General features: G+C 40.6%; 1 protein-coding gene across 16 annotated transcripts in view; it reads right to left on the reverse strand.

The window, feature by feature from the left end:
• Positions 1-2405: 2405 nt before the first annotated feature.
• Positions 2406-17712, reverse strand: part of LDB2 (LIM domain binding 2) — a 398203-nt gene continuing 382896 nt past the window's right edge. For 2 of the 16 annotated variants that reach the window (XM_002814619.4, XM_054553760.2), the window contains 3 exons: positions 12863-12986; positions 9416-9567; positions 2406-3738 (listed from right to left, as the gene is read on the reverse strand). In XM_002814619.4, coding sequence (XP_002814665.1) covers positions 3508-3738; positions 9416-9567; positions 12863-12986 — 507 coding nt within the window. In that variant the 3' untranslated portion in view covers positions 2406-3507. Of the gene's footprint in view, positions 3997-6719; positions 6862-9415; positions 9568-12862; positions 12987-17712 lie in introns of those variants that run through there. The other 14 variants (XM_009239820.3, XM_063723332.1, XM_009239819.3 and 11 more) reach the window with 11 other exon arrangements.

Genomic DNA, 17712 nt, shown 5'->3' on the forward strand with positions numbered 1-17712 from the left:
AGGTGTTAGATAAATTGTTCTATGCATCATCTGTAATGATTGTGCAATAGTTTGAATATGTCCCCCAAATTTCATGTATTGAAAACTGAACTCCCAAGTTTATGCATTGATGGCATCTTGAGGTGGGGACATTGGGAGGTAATTAGTGTTAAATAAGGTCATCAGGGTGGGGTCCCTATGTTGAAACTGATGGCTTTATAAGAAGAGAAGAAGTGATTGAGCTGGCAAGCTTTTGCCCTCTTGCCATGTGGTGCCCTCCGTCATGTCACAATGCAGCAAGAAGCCCCTCACCAAATGCTGGTACCATTCAATTGGACTTGCCAGCCTCCAGAACTGTGAGCTAAATAAGCTTATTTTATTTATAAATTACTCAGTCTGTGGTATTCTGATATAACAGAAAATGGACTAAGATTGTATATATAAACGACTTTAAAGAATTGATAAAAGAAAACCTAAAATGGTGAGGTGAGGGTGAGGGATGCACTGGAAGTTATCTTAAAAGTACACAGTGGGAAAGCAATAAAGTATCTGTTTCCCTATATTATCATTAGTTCTGTTGCTATTACAGTATACATGTGTAACAAACCCACACATTGTGCACATGTACAATAGAACTTAAAGTATAATTAAAAAAAAAGAAAAAATAAATAAAATAAAACATTAAAACAGAAAAATTAAAAGTAAGAATGTTCTAGGAAGGCAATGTAATATTCTAGGAAAAAACAAAACCAGGCTTTATAGTCAAGGAAGATCCAGGTTAAAATCCCAACTGTTGCATTCCTGATGTAGGAGACCAGGGACAACTTACTTAATGGAGTAAGCAAATTTGTGCCCACATAGATGTCCTTTATTAAGCCAGAACACTGGTCCCAAGATACTGTTACTGTTGCATCTAGTTGGTTTCTTTTCTGTAGAATTCCCCTCGGTTGATGAAGCCATCTTGCTCTGAAGGTCACAAATCCCTCATACATTCTGGGGATGGTTCCCAATCAATGAAGGGTTGATATTGATACAGGTGCCGAAAGGCTGGGCTGTAGCACAAGCAGGGATAACTCTTCAGTGAGGTCTACAAAGCCCTCACCTCGTGGATTAGGCCCAGGAAGCTGATTGTGGAGGCCCATAGCTTTCCTTAGTTCTTTCTCCTTCCCTATCCTGCTTCTCCCACTCTCATATATATATATGATTTTATATATAATATAAATATATATATAATTTTTTTTTTCTGTAGAACATACCCTTAATAAACCTCATGTCCCTGAATCCCAGCTTTAGGCTCTGCTTCTAGAGATCTCAACCTAAGACACTTAACCTTTCTTTAGCTTCCCCTTTTCAAATCCCCTTCCCAGAATTCACTGAGATGATAAATTGAAATTGCCAGGCACTTAATAAACACTCAATAAATAATAAAAGATTTCCTCTCATCTTTATCATTAGCGCAAAGTGAAAAATATGAGTAATGTTCTTTAAACATAAAAGATCCTCCAGTGAATTTTCCTTACTCTGTATAGAAAAATAGGCAGGTGAGACATTGATTTTTAAAATGGTAATAATCATGCTTACGCTATGGAGTTATCATGAGGATTAATTCAAATAATGAGCCTTAAGTAGAGTTCTTTAGTGCAGAGCAAGCACTCAGTGACTAGAAGCTACTGCCTTTCTACTTGACTACAACCTCCAAGAACACCATCCAGTCTATCTTTTCATGTTGTATCCTCGGCTAGCACAGGGCTCAGCACAGAGAAGGCATTTCTGTGTTTGCTCAAGAAGCTGCAGTGAACAAAGAAAGAAACAATACTTCATAAAAGATGGCACAGGTTGTTGGACAGTGCTTCTGTGGCCTCGAACTGACCCAATTCTCTCCTCTTTCTTGCTTAGTTCTCAAGAATAACTGTAGCATGAACTGGGAATGAAACATCCTGAGGTAAGGGGTGCCTGGCTGAAACAGCCTGAGCTCTGGTCCCAACCCATCCCCTCATAGAAACAGGATGCCCTTCAGTGCTTTAGTCCAGCATGTCACATGACCCTACGATATAAAACCCAGGTCCGGCTGCTTTCCAGGGTCCCTCAGCTGTGGTGCAAATGGGGCTTTGCATCACAGCTGAGACTCCATCTGCCCTGGGCAGCTTTTCTGAGTCTTGGGGACTAGGTCCCATGAATTCTAGGCTTCTGTTGTTTCTTGCTGCCTGTCTGTAAGTAATAAACCTGCTCCATGTAATTTGTTGCACGTGTCTTCTGGCTCACTGGACTCAGACGAGTTGGTAACCAGTGCACAGTGAACTTACTTCACACAGGTTTTATGGTTCCACTTCATTTGGAGTCTGGACCATGAATCTAAGCTCAATACTTCTCATAATTGTGAGCAGATTGCTACACACGTACTCACACAAATAGCCAGATTCACTTGCTGTGGTCATTAACACAGTTTATTATTGGCACACTTATCAGTAAAGCATACATAAAATACAGCTGTTTTTTAACACACGGAGCCACTGTGTCTTTACATGTGTGGAGGAACATATTAATATGCAAATGGAAAAATTAGTTCTCTTATAAAGTTTCACATAAATACACTGGAGTTGCCCAAAAACAAAAAGTCCCCATAAAAGAACCAGGTGAGAGCTTTACAAAATATCATACAAGAAATATACTATAAAAAGAAAGGATGGTCAACTCAGGTACAATTAAAAAACACACAAAGGTTCAGGTTTATTAAACTGCCCACAAAACCAATGGATTACATGGCTTGAAAATATTTGGATCAACAGCAACTTTACAAATGCATAAATTCTTAAGGGTCCAATTGTCTTTCTTTACTTAAAAATCTGCCCTGGTGTCTTTGATGAAAAAAATGACATTTCTTGTTTCAGCACTTGGGCTAAATTGAGTCAACTCAAGACAAGAACCAATTGACATCAGCTCAACCATAAATTACCTTGCTGGGCCCTCTTAGCTGTTGCCCAATGAAAGAAAACATAAAGAAAAAAAAATAAGGTACATTTAAATTACTTTCCAAAGCTGATTTTTTTGTCTTTTCTTTTTTTACTGAAACAAGAAACTCTCAGATGCAAGTCAAAAAGCAGAAAATATTTTACAATATTAAAAAGTCATCTGTAGTTAGGTTCGGCATATTAATGAGATCCTGAGCACTGAGCATTTATGGACAATATGGCCTTCGTTTGATGCATAAAAAGGAAATTCAACACAAACACATTGTTAAAACCGTGCCAGAAGATGCGCTAGAGTTTTCTCTCATTTTAATTACAATCAGTGCCAGTATCTGTATTACCTGTGAAGGCCTCCAAGAAAGGGTCATGGAAGCTTATTTGGAATAATCCTCTCAATTAGAAAAAAAGAAAGAAGAAAGAAAATCAGATCATTGTGGTTTAGAAATAGATATTTGCATGGAAAAGTTTTTTATCTCTTCTGTTTCCTCTCCTGTAAGTAAAGATCTGCAATTGTAATGATCACCCACGGGCCTATTGACAGTGGATTCTGGTGCCGATCATCTTATTGGGAAGCCTGGGGTGGGGGGTTTTCTGATTTGGTCTCTTGAGTGGCGGGAGGTTTACTGTTCCACGGGCTGTTGTTCCCCAGCGCGGGTGAATTGTTGAAGTCCTCCTCGTCGTCCATGCCGTTGGCCGCATCATATTGCGTGTTTTCTAATCTAGTGATTAGCCTTTCGTCCTCGTCCCCAAACTCACCTCCCATCAGAGTTGGCTCTCCTACCACCATCACATCCTGTGAACAGCAGCTGACATTATTACAGGGAAACCTTGGGAGAGAGAAGCTCAGCTTAAAATAACAGTGGGAGGAGTCGGGGAATCTAGGACAGACACACTCGTGTACTGTACAACGGGGTCAAGTCTCAATGTCGGGGGCCGAGACGCATATTTGATTTCTACAGGAAATAAACATCGCCTCCTGATGTGTAACAACCACGCGAGTTTATGTCCTTAGTGCGCAGCCTGACACTGGAGAACGAGCAATGCTAGCAATCTGCAGAAATAAAAAAATGTATTTTTCAAAATTAAAAAAATCCATGCTTTCAACTTGCCGACATTGGGGACTTTTGAGAGGGCTGTGGAACCTTCTCCTGGGTGCTTCTCAATACCTCCAAAAATCTGCCACTTTTATTTAGGGCCTGTGAGTGGCTTTGGAAACTAGCAGTGACCAGAGACACACGTAAGGTGCAATTCTGCAATATTCACACAACTCATTCCAAACGGTATTTTCTCTGTCCCAGGGATGATATACATTTTAATTGAAGACAGAATCTCTCTTTTCTCTACTCAGCCAGGCCCTTTTATGCAGCCAATATCCTTGACATTCTGCTACTTAATTATGGTAATTAATTTAGGTAAAGTTTTCGATAAAAACAATGTTCACACTGATTTGACAATTTGCATAGCTAATTAAGTCATTAGCAAAAACCTGCTGATTGCCAACAAGCCTTGAATTTACCATCTGTTATTTCATGGTGCCTGTCACCTATCACCACACAGGCAACCCTGCCACCCATCTGGGCAGTAAAGAGAACCAGTCTGCCCAGCTGGTGCCATAAAGGGAAGATGAAGAACGCTAATTATAATTACATTGATGAAGCTGGTAGTCATCAGAGATGGAAGCGTGCAAGAAGAATCCATCTAATCACTCTTCTAAGTACAAATTGTCCTTCCATGCAAATAAGTAAGCCACCTACTGTAGCTGGGAGCATGGGGAGGCCACAGCTGGAGAGGCCAGGGATGGGGAAGAAGAATGCACACACAGGGCAGAGCTCCAGTTTCTTTGTTCAGAGGGGACCATATGGGGTTGATGAGTGACCTTGGCATGGGACAGGACATCTGTCAGGTGGATTCTTCTGGGCAGGCTCTGAGCAATACTCCACTTAAAAGTGCAGTAACTTCAGGAAAGTGACCAACTGTGATCAGCCTCCACTGAGGCCAGAGAAAGTAGGGCTAGCCAGATGCTTTTGGAGATGAGAGGGTGGGGTTTCCAGTAGAAAGGCTAATTCAATAAAATATTTTGACAACTGGGCAGAAATTCATTTTACCAGAGCTTTGCCCAGAGAAGGCTTTCCTGGGACAGTAGAATGGAATACTGCCTACCGTCAGGAGCAGGACCAGTGGGATTTTGAAAGTGTCCATTGAACAAATTCCTTAGTTACCCCCTAGTCTTTTATAATGGAAAACCTTGTTTTATTTATTTCTGCTCCCCACCATTCTTGAGTTCGGGGAGATAATTAATAGGTTTCCAGACTATGTTTTCTGACTAATCATTCTTGTGAATAGATAAAAATGATTTTAAAAAGAAATGTCCCAAATGGAGTAAGTGCCTAAAATGTGAGCTTGGTAAACCCAGCAATAAAAATGCCAGGGGATATTCAGCTCTGTGCTTCCAAGATTTATGTATTTATTATGCAGTGAAGAACCAGAAATGACAGTGACATGGAACGAGACTCATAAAGACTGTTAAGGTGAGATGCAAAGCAGATACCGTCCTTCTGACTGGCAGAAAGGATGACAGGATTTTAGATGGAATGTGGCCGCTGCAGAGGCATGAATGGTATTCAGTTAGCTGGGCAGCTGCAATGTTACCTGTTGGGGGATGTTCAGGATGAAAGAGTGCCACTGAGTTATAGGCAATTAGGAGATGACACTTATGATCAAGAACAAAGGGAGATGGAAAGAATAGGGCTAGGTTGTACAGAGCATGACCTGAGGGTTAATGTCGTTTCATGACTTTTGTCCAGCACACTTGAAGGGCTTGGAAAACACATGCATAAGGCGTCACAGGGCAGGAGAAGGATGTTAACCAACCATGTGGGTCTGCATTAGTATTGTGACTCCAAAGTCATTGAGAGAGGATGGGAGAGTATGAGGAAGCATAATTTGAAAGAGGAGGAGGAAAATGAAAAGCAGCCAACTTAAGCATGATATTAAAAGAAAAGCTCTCAACACTCCAAATGCATTCATTGAATTAGAAAACAACAATCATTCAAGAGAAGTACTATGAACCTAGCGGTCTGAATCATTTCCAGTGGAGCCGACAGGCTTGTAATCTGTTCGGTGAATCTTTGTTCTAGGAGCAGCTGGAAAAGATGTCTAGGCATAGGTGTTTTTAAATGTACTAAATTTCAAAGGGATGCCACATATGTTTTACTTATTATATAAAATATCCCTAGCTAGATACGTAGTTGTGTGTGTGTGTGTGTGTGTGTGTGAGAGAGAGAGAGAGAGAAAGCGTGTGTGTGTGTGTGTGTATGTGTTTGTGTGCGTGCATAATTGACAAATGGCAAGTTAAGGGCTTCATATGCACATAGACAGTTAAGGCCACTTAAAAATATATGTGCATATTTCTATTGGTTCTTCTAAGCCTCTAGACTAGGATAGTGATTATCTGCTCTGGCAGTCTTGATTTGTTATTCTCACACAAAATAAAGCATGATGCACATTCTAGGCTGCCTCTGATTAGGGGTTGTTAGCAACATTTCCCCCCCATTTTGTTAAAAATCCCCCCAACATTGGCAGTGAGAGTACATTTCCTTCCCATCTCTATCCTGTGTGTCCACGAGAGACAACAGCGAGCCATCTGAGAGAGGTCCATATGCCCTCAGCTCCCCACAAGGCCAACTTCTGCTCCTCGCTGGAAGCCCGGAGGTGCCACCAGCTCTCACCCATTTCACATCTTCTCACTAATCCCCCGTGCAAAGACCACCAACCTCTGAGGAGGACTGGAAGTGACTCCTTTCAGGGCCCCTCAATGCTTCTCCTTAAATTGGCCAGAAGGGGTCACTGCTGTTGAATGACACAGGTCTCCATCCCTCCCAGGGTTGAGGCTGCAGTTCGGGATCGCTCCTAGCCCCTGCTCATGGAGTGAGAAGCAGAATCCAAGGATTAAACCCTAGCCCTCGCCAGACACACACATCGCTGCCGCAGCAGCTACACAGACCACAGCTGTGGTCATAGTGGCACATGCCTTTGGACCAGACAGTGGATGCCTGCAGGTAGCATCTCTAGTTAACCAGTAGAATAGTGTTGATAACTCAGTAGACAGGGTTAAAAGATGTCATCACCACAAGTCATCCAGCGCTTATCATTTAATGTCCATTCAACTCCAGGACACATACGAATTTGTACATTTTCCTAATCTGGTTGTCCTTTCTGCCTCTCTGTGACATCTGACAATTTTACTTTATTAAAACATCTTTAACTGCATAGTGTGGAGATAGTGATGAAATCCAACTCTCCTTTCCTAACGGTGCCTTGCTCTTAATCACACAAAATCCAAAGGGTCTCTACTTGTTATAAACCCTCTGGATACAGGTAACCTCCAGTAAAATACAGTTGTTGATTTGGAAGACAGGAGCATAACAGAGTACAGAAGCTATATCCTCTTTCAAATGAAATTGAAATGATTCTGACTAGACCATATGTGTCAAAACATATGACACGTAAGCTGCTACTCTCAACTTCTACAACCATGTCAGGCATCACTAATGGATGGCCCACCAAACCCAGACTAGACCTTAGAATCCTCCTCAATACCATACTCTGAGGGCTGGCAGGAGAGAGAAAATGTCCTTGCCATCCCTAGATTAGACAGTGAGCTCTTCAATGACAGGGCTTTGTTGTTGTTGTTGTTTTTCACCTTGGTATTGGTGGTACCTGGCACAGCGTGGGCACATAGTAGGAGCTCAGAAAACATTTGTTGAACTGATTGGGATTCTTGAAGCTACAGTGCCTTTAAGTAGCTATGTCACCATTTCGGAATCCTCTGAGATGCACTTTTTCTTATTTGCTAGAGGAAACTAATGAATGTTACTGCCTTTAACTCCAGGATTGGATAAAGAAATGGGCTCCTGTGTACACTTTTTCAGTTGATTTATCTAAATCAGGCCATTTTCTCTATTCAAAATTTCACCAGGAGTGGCCATAACTTGATATTTTTTTAATAAAGAGACTCTTTATTTTCCTCTTTTGGCTTTTTTCCCCTGATCTTCAGAGGTAATATGTATAAAGCCTAGCTCAGAAAGTGGAGGACCACCTGGAGACTATTTTCATTATTTGAAGACTGCCATTTGTAACCTTGTAAAATGTAACATGGTACCTTCCATTTTAGGCTGGTCATTCTCCCCATGACCCCTTCTTTCTAATGCAATGGGAATGAAAAGTATACCCCCTGTCTGTGGGAGACAGGAGAAGAGAAACAATGGCCCAAGGAATCCTCAGGGTACTGATGGGGTTGGTTTTGGCCAAAGAGAACTGATCAGTGGAAAGTAGATACAAGTAGGTGGGGGCAGATTTGAAAGGCACACTTGGAAGTAAGTGGGGAATCCCTGTGCGAAGGTCCACTCGCACATGGAAGCGATGGAGCAGGATCAGAACAATAAGGGTAAGGATGAGAGCAAGAAGGGTGAGGGGGAAAAACGTGGGAAAGACGGAAAAGGTAAAATTGTACTGGTTGAGGGATGTAACAAGAAATAGGGCAACTTTGGAAAACAGAGTATCTAAAGGGTATCCATGAAGCACTAAGAAAATCTCAGGATTTGAATGATGGCCAAACACCTGGTGACAGGGTGGTATGACAGGGACAGCAGAGAAGGAACAGAAGCACTTTAAAGGAGCAAAGGACTTATAAGGAGATAGTCTAATAAGGGGCTGGGGAGTTAGGAGATGGGAGGGAATTAGGCAGAAGGGACAGAATTCAAGAAGAATGAATAAAAGATGAAGAAAGTTCCTGTGCAGTTTTCACTATATGGGACTACCCTCAGCTGTTAGCTTTGGAATTCAAAGAAGTCCCCTTCCTAATGGTCTTTGTCAAGATCAGGAAATGAAAGAAAGGGGCCAAGGGTTCGAGAGAGTTGAGACCAAACGAGAGGCTGATCCTCCCCCTTAGCTAATGAAATGGGCTAAGCGAGAGCTTCACTGAGCTGCATTTTTAGTGGCTGCTGGTTAATTACCTGAGTCTTAAAATAAGAGGGGACGCCCATGTTGGGAAGGCCCAGTCAAATTACAATATGGGACTGAGCTGCTGGGAGCTAGTTTCCAGTGGAGCACAGGGTCTCCAATGATGGTGCTGAGAGGCCTTAATACGCCACCACGCATGCTGCTAAGTGATATTTTAATTAAACCTTAAGTGACATATCTCCTGTCTGTGACTCTGATGGCTTTTTAATTCAGGTCCCATTGCAGCACGACTCTTAATATTCCTTTCTAATTCCCAGTTTGCAGGGGAAGGTTTCCATGGCAGAGTTCCTCCCTCCCATCCCAACCTCTGTCCCTGTCTTTTATCCCTCCCCCACCTCCAACCTGCCCAGGATTTTTTTTTTTTCTAATGAAAAGAGACTTTAATTTGGGCCCTTTGAGTAGGAAGCAGACAGTTAGGATTTTGGGCCTAAGAGGAAAGCGAGACTTACAGGTACCTGACTGGACAGACTCAGGTTTGCGGCTGTGGTCTTCTTCTTGCTGCCGGTGCTGTTTGCGTTGTTCCCAGCACTGCTGTTGGAAGTGCTGCTGGTAGAATTTTTCCTTTTTCTCCGTTTGGTTGTTGGTTGCCTTGTGGGTTCTGCTGCAATATGGAAAAGGGAAGACGGATCAGTTCTAGGGCAAAAGCAACAAGGCAATCATCAGTATGGTTACTCTAAGGAAGCTGTCTTGGTAAACTGAAGAGTAGACTATTTAAACATTTTCCATTTCTTATAGCTTTAGAAAGAATAAAAGGAGAAAACTGTAGATGTATTTTTAGCACAAAATATGGGACACTGTTTTCTTTGTATGTAGACCAAATAATTTTTATTTAATCGTTCTCTCTAATATGTATTTAATTTTGTAAAAATATTTTTTAGGTGTGTAACTACAAGTACCACTTTCATAATTGGATTTAAAACATTTTACCATTAGAAAATTTGGGAAACTTTTTTCCTCTGGTGTATCTTCTCTTTAAAACAAAGAGAGGACTCCTGGGATCCCTAGGGTACCTCCAAGGTACGAGTGAAGTATGAACTATAAATAGCCAAATTCGTAAGCCAGTGTGCAACAGCAGCATCTACTGGTGAAATGTCATATTGCAACCCACCTCTATTATACCTTGATAGAATTCTCAAGTAAAGTCAGTTCCATCAGCTGTGGATGTCGAGCTTAGGGATTCCCAAGTTCAGAAGGAATACCCATGGTTTGGGCCCTGCTGTTTAATGAATGCTACTAATTCCAAAATTGCTAGAAAAAAATATGTCTGAGTATGTGGTATAGCCAGCATATTACTGAGGGGAAATTAGACCTCTTAAAGAAAGGCCTATTCAGAAACAGAGAAAAATATTTTGGACTTGAAGGATGGGGCAACCCTTTAATGGAAATATAGAGACCCAAGGTAAAGTGTGGTAAGAGAAATATTCTTTATTTATTTGTTTGTTTACTTATGAGGTATAGAACATTATGCAATGCTTGTCACTATTCTTAATGTTTCCAATGCACTATTTTATATTCAAAAAATCCTATTAGTTAGGAACTATTATTTTAATCTTTGTTTCATAAATGAGAAAGTTTCAGAAGCCTTCTCCTGCCAATTACTGAATAAGTTGGAAATGGCAAGTAAGAGTATCCTTTTTGCCAGCTCTATTTTAGACCTGACTGTGATGGAGAGAAGGCAACTCAGGGCTACACTGGAACCAAATAAGAGGGCCTTGTAACATTTTCTTAAAACACCTATGCTGGCCGGGTGCCATGGCTCATGCCAATAATCCTAGCATTTTGGGAGGACAAGGCGAGTGGATTGTTTGAGCCCAGGAATTCGAGACCAACTTGGGCAACATGGTGAACCCCATCTGTACAAAATATACACAAATTAGCCAGGTGTGGTGATACACACCAGGGGTCCCAGATACTCTTGAGGCTGAGGTGTGAGAATCACCTGAGCCCGGAAGTCGAGGCTGCAGTAAGCTATGATTGTGCCACTGCAGTCCAGCCTGGGTGACAGAGCAAGACCATGTCTTAAAAACAAAGCAAAGCAAGACAAAATCAAACCAAAAAAACACCTATGCCACTTCTGGTAGACAATGGGAAGGATCTTCCTCTAAGGCTCATTTCAAAGACGACTTAGTCCAATGAGTATCCCTGACTTCTTTTTGACTTTTCTACTCATCTACTATTTTTTTTATCCTCCATAAATATTTTGTCTCTTATGCTTAAAGATTTTCATCAAATGGTCTATCATTTCCTTCCATTGAGTTCAGGGTGCTTGTTCTGAAGGATGAGAGGAGCAGGATATAGAACTGTTCCAGGTCATGGAGTTGAATAAAGGGTTGAGGAGGACATTCTAAAGTCCAGCAGATACTTAGGCCCACTCCCGACAAGTATCTTCTTTCTTTGACCTTAAGAGTATAAATTTGGTGCTTTTTTTATTTGTACTTTGACCATGAAATTGGGGCAAGTGTACCTAAAATGCATACTCTGGACTATTCCCATTACCAGTAGGTGGCTGTGGTAGTAAAGTAATGGACTTTGGAGACATAAAAACCTTTTGGTGACACAGTCTTCCTTCGTTTGTTAGCCATGAGACTGGCTGTGTCAAATTACTACCCTAAGTCTCAGAGTGCACTATATAAAATGGAGATAATATATTTAAAGGTTATGGTAAGGATTCAATATTTTTGCATGTTTTATTCAGTTTTATAACTCCCAGTGGCTAGAACCACGTCTGGGGCCTAGTAAAACTCAATAAGTAATTATTGAATGAATGAAGTAATTAATGAATAATATATCAATTATATATGCCTATGTTAGAAAATATAGCATTTGCTGAGTGGATTACTTTTTTTCCATAAAGTCTTATTAGCATTAAAAGAAAAAATAAAGCCAATTTAAGCACATTTAATATATTTGAAAAATAATATTCCAAAAGTATAAAATTCCCATAAGATGGGGATGTAACTATTCTACATAAAATAACACTTATTTTCTCAGCTTTCTAAATATGTACTTGATTAAATTTGCTATATTCATTTTATATAAAATCCCTGGCCAATTACCAGCCGAAGGTGACCATTATATTTTGTGATTCAGAAAGCTATGTGCCTCGTGTTAATAATTACTCTTTATAAAAATAATTTTTAGCGAATGGATACGTTTTGCTTTTATGATGAATGAGGCTCAACACACGCCTGGGAGTGAAAGTGTATTAGATAGGAAGACAATTAATGATGACTTGAAGCGGTAATTTCAGAACCCCAGCAGGAGACTATAGTATCTAAACTGCATTCTAGGGAAGTGAGGGAAATGGAATCACTTATGTATTCTCTTCATGATCAGAACTTTTCATACAATATATCTTTAAATATAGAGCAAATTTCATTTTCCCTTATCCTTTCCTCCTTTCTTCCTTCATTCCTTTGTTCCTTTTTTCCTTCCTTCTTTCCATCCCTTCTTTTTTCTCCTTTCCTTCCTCCTTATATTCCCTGTCTTCCTTCCTTTTCATAATTTCTGTCATTCTTAAAAAACAAAAACCTAAAACATTAGGCCGTGAGAAGCCAGCAGTCTGGCTCAGTGGAAGAACCACTAGACTGGAAGACAGGAACCCCTGGCTCTGATCTCAGCTTTGCCAATGACCTTCTTGATGACCTTGAACACGTCATTTTACCTCTCTGAGTTGCAGGTCCTAATCTGGTAAGTGAGGAGACTGTAGATAATTCTTAAGGATGTTTGCCTGTCACAAATTCATTGTCTTTATGTCCACAACCATGATCAGAATATCCCTAATAAGCTACTTGTCCTGATACATTAATGATCACTTTCTTCTTTTTCACATCACTTCATCCCGGAAGACACCTCTGAAAACGTGTTTAGAGAGAGAGTGAAGAATGAGGGTGTACCTGGCGGAGCCACCATCCGCTGCCACTTCTGAAACAAGCAGGTCTTCAGGCAGTCTCGGGGACTGAGGTTGTAAGTTTTATGTCTTGACATCAGTTCCTGCATTGGCTCCAGTATTACACACAACTGCAAGAAGTTCAAAGACATTGGCATTTCACTACTTTATAACACTGATTACAGTAAATAATGCTAACAGCTGGAATCAAGTAGACAGCTTTGAGGATACTTTTATTTTCCTGGTTTTAATTTTCTTTATATAAATGTGAGGAAAAAGAAATATTACAAAAACTTGATTATATCTACTTAATTATCATTTATAATATGATATTACAGCTGAATGTGATTCACACAGATACACACACAGACACACATAAATGCGCACACACAGACCTGTACAGACAATGGGATGGATATATGTAGCTCTATTCTGAATTCAAATAACTCTTTCTGGTTAAAACAAAACAAAAACACACAAAACCCTCTTCTTTCAGCATGCTTTGATTTCTACTCTGGTTTCTGTTCTTGTTTGTATAACCACATGCTGTGAGTTACAATGCTAGTTTATGCAGATTGGTAGTGAAAACCATCTTTTTTCTTTTCTTTTTTTTTTTTGAGACGGAGTTTTGCTCTTGTTGCCCAGACTGGAGTGCAATGGCGTGATCTCAGCTCACTGCAACCTCCGCTTCCCAGGTTCAAGCGATTATCCTGCCCCAATCTCCCGAGTAGCTGGGATTACAGGCACGTACCACCACGCCCGGCAAATTTTGTATTTTTAGTAGAGACGGGGGTTTCTCCATGTTGGTCAGGCTGGCCTAGTACTCCTGACCTCAGGTGATCCCTCTGCCTCGGCCTCCCAATGTGCTGGGATTACAGGTGTGAGCCCCTGTGCCCGGCTGAAATCCATCTTTTAAACTGGAGAACAGAGTGGCAACTACAGGCACTTTTTGATCTTAACTCTTAGAAAGGTGGATGGTGAATGCTGTTTTATTTTTATTCATGTACTCATCTGTATTTTATACATGATGATACTGTAAATAACATATGTCAACATTCATTCAATGTGGGAGGTTTTTTGTGGTTCTGCATACAGCCATCTTGTTCCTTCCTTTGGTTAGATTTTTTTCAGCCTTACTTTGGTCTAAGACATCTGATGACAAAGATTAATGAGGGAAACAAGAAGATAAAACCATTTAGGATTGCCTTGGACTTTTGTGAATTGCTTCTCAATTGGAAGCTTATCAGAATACCACTGCATTGAGAGTACTGTACTTACGAGGACAGAGACCACAGTTTGGAATTGTACATTAATCACTATTGCAATTACAATGATATAAATATTGGCCATGCACCTTCTTCTGTGAAAAAGCATCACCTTATTATGAAAGACAGATGTGCAGTCTTCAGCCTCATCAGCCTACCTTCCTTATTAGCCCCTCTTCTTATGCCATCCCTCATCTTGAACATGTCCCTAGAGGCCACTCTGCTTTTGGTCCTCTAAGCTCTCTCTACCTGGAATTCTTCTCTCCCCTCCTCTTGGAGAATGCCCACTCATCCTTGAAGACATAGTTACTTCTTCTGTTAAGCCTTCCTCCCAGATGTGTACCTCTCCCCACACAGGCTGAGCTGTGTGCCTCTCTTCAGTTCTCCATAGCACCCAGCTCCTTCTGCTGTATGGACTCACTCATTCATGCTATGAAACCATCTGCTTCTAAGTCTGCCTCTACCACTAGGCCATGAATTCTTCCAAGGCTGAGACTACGCCTTTTATCTCTGTGTTCCTAGTTTAACTCAAATGAATAGATGCATTTAAAGAGTGATTCTTAGAAAGTCTGGAAGATCTTCCTATGCTGACGTTTCTCGAAGTGTGATCTAAGAAACACTTCCATCAGAATCAAATGGGCTGACTGTTAAAAATTCAGATTTCAGGGCTATGCCACTTCTGTTTCATTGGGTCTTGAGGTGGGGTTCCAAATCTGCATACCCCTGTTGTGGCTCAGAAAATGATACCCCCAAGTGAAGGCCTCTGTATAAAGCAAAGTTTGTCTTTTACTTTCTCCTGCCCTACTCTGCCATCCCTCATTCTCCCCCACAGCAAGCCATAGAAACTAGAATGCCTCTTCCCCAAGGAAGGTCATAGAAACCGGAACCCATCCCCGCCAAAGGTAGATGTAAAATCTAAACATATTATTCTAACTTTTCCCTGCCTTTCTGTGTAAGAGCTGGCCATAAAGAAATTCTGTGATCTGCTTTGGAAATAGGTCATAAGACCCACATTCCAGCAAGGATCCTGTCCCATACCCAGGAGGAAGGAGTGCTGAGCGGAGAGACAAAGAAGAATCTGAACAGACAGGCCTTGCTACGTTTCCCTACTCAGTTATTCCCATTAGGTCATACTCTCTTTGTCCAATCACAGTCCAACACAGTTTTGCATTCCTCATTGAGCCTAAACATAAAAATGAATCATTTTTTCCTGTATCTTTGGGTCTTCATTCTCAAGGCTCCTGTGTCATGTAAAACTTTGATTCAATAAATGTTATACTTTTTTCCTGTTAACTTGTCTTTTGTTATAGGAGTGACCCTTATAATAGGTAAGAAAAGGAATCACACTTTTGTATCCCTATGCCCTCACATGATTCCGACAAACACGACTAGAATTTGAGGTCCACTAACCTATATATCCATGGCTTTCGAATAGATGATAGAGACAGCAAGACTTGCACAAACCCCCAGTGGTGTCCAGTTCTAAATCCATCCTCTTCTCACTTCCTCCAACTGTCTCATGTTCTCTTCCTTCCTTCTTAAGTCTAAGCATGATAATTATGTTTACCTAGAAAGGTTCTTCAGTTGTTTGTACCTATTACTGACCTAAGCTTGCTTAAACGGCTAGCTGCACTTTTCTTTCATTTGTAATTTCTCTGGAAGACAGTAAGATTCAAAGCCTGAACAACGCAGGAATATGTGCATCACAGGGGCCAAAACATCAACCCTAGTAAATCAGGCTGTAAAGTAATGAGACCTGGGTTAGTAACGCTGGATCTTCAGTCTTGCTTACTTTGATGTCCTTTTTGAAATCTAAAGTGTTAATATGGAAAAACCTGTGAAAAAGGCAAGATTACTATACAGTTAACTCCATATTCCAACATTATGAAGACTCTGTGTGTATTACTCTGTTAAGAATTCCTTGCTGATCCCACTATAGGGTATATCCCCAAATGAAGATAAATCCTTCTCCCAAAAGGACACCTTCACTCATATGTTCATTGCAGTACCACTCACAATAGCGAAGATGTGGAATCAACCCAAGTGCCGGTCAATGGTGGATTGGATAAAGAAAATGTGGTACACATTCACCATAGAATACTACACAGCCATAAAAAAGTACAAAATCATGTTCTTTGTAGTAACTTGTATGCAGCTGGAGTCCATTATCCTAAGTGACTTAACACAAAAACAGAAAACCAAATACTGCATATTCTCACTTATAAAAGAGAGCTAAACATTGGGTACATATGGGCACAAAGATGGGAACAGTGACACTGGGCACCTCAAAAGCAGGAGGGAGGGTTGAAAAACTACCTATCAGGTACTATGTTCACTGTTTGAGTGACAGTGTCAATAGAAGCCCAAACCTCAGCATCACATAACATGCATGTGTAACAAACCTGCACATGTACCTCCTGAATCTAAAATAAAAATTGTAAAAAAGATGCTTTGCTCAAATCAAAGTGAAAGTTACAGACTACTTCATTGCCTTTCCAAGCCATCAATGCTCACCAGACCAAAAGGAGTGAAAGATTCCACAATCATCTATGCAAATAGATTTAAGAGTGGGTTATCCCTCAAAGAAGTACCACTGCATCTGTTATTAAGCAAGAATGGTAAGAAAAGCTTCAGAGAAATCCGAAAGACTAGGAAACATTTTAGAGTATTTTTTTTTTAGTATTTAAAACAGTTAAAAATCTTTTCAACATTTTCAAATTATTTTCATTTGGTTCATTTACCACTCATTGTAAATGAGCTTACGCTGGAGATAAAATACATGGGTGGAGTGGAACAAACATGGATTTACAAGCTAAGAAGTCTAGGTAAGGATTATTTATTTATTTATTTATTTTATTTTATTTTTTGAGACAGAGTCTTGCTCTGTCGCCCAGGCTGGAGTGCCGTGGTGTGATCTTGGCTTGGCTCGGTGCAAGCTCTGCCTCCTGGGTTCACACCATTCTCCTGCCTCAGCCTCCTGAGTAGCTGAGACTACAGGCGCCCGCCACCACGCCCAGCTAATTTTTTGTATTTTTTTTTAGTAGAGACAGGGTTTCATCGTGTTGTCTAGGATGGTCTCAATCTCCTGACCTCATGATCTGCCCGCCTCGGCCTCCCAAAGTGCTGGGATTACAGGCGTGAGCCACCACGCCCAGCCTAGGTATGGATTTTGACTGTCACTAGATATTCATCCTTGGGTAAGTTATTTAAAAACACTGGGTTTCCGTTTCACCTGCAAAACAATACCCATCTTATATACTGTTGTGAGAATTTGAGTTAATATGTCTAATGCATGACTATTTAATAATCTGTAGATATTATTAATTATATATTAGCAAGCATGCATAGGTTGCAATACAAACTACATTTCTATTACTTTACATCAACAAACACTTATTGAGCTTCCTCCTAAGTATCAAGCATTCTGCTTGGTGCTGGGGACACAAAAATGAGAATAACACAATCTCTGCCCTTAGAGGGAATCCTTAAAAATGCTTTAAGTATATTAATAAAACTATCCTGTCTTAGGAAATCACATTCTTCCAAAGCAAGTATTTTTCACTGTATGACAAGGTAGATGGTGGGGGTGACC

Source organism: Pongo abelii, chromosome 3, assembly GCF_028885655.2.
Source record: "Pongo abelii isolate AG06213 chromosome 3, NHGRI_mPonAbe1-v2.0_pri, whole genome shotgun sequence".
In the NCBI taxonomy this organism is placed as follows: domain Eukaryota; kingdom Metazoa; phylum Chordata; class Mammalia; order Primates; family Hominidae; genus Pongo; species Pongo abelii.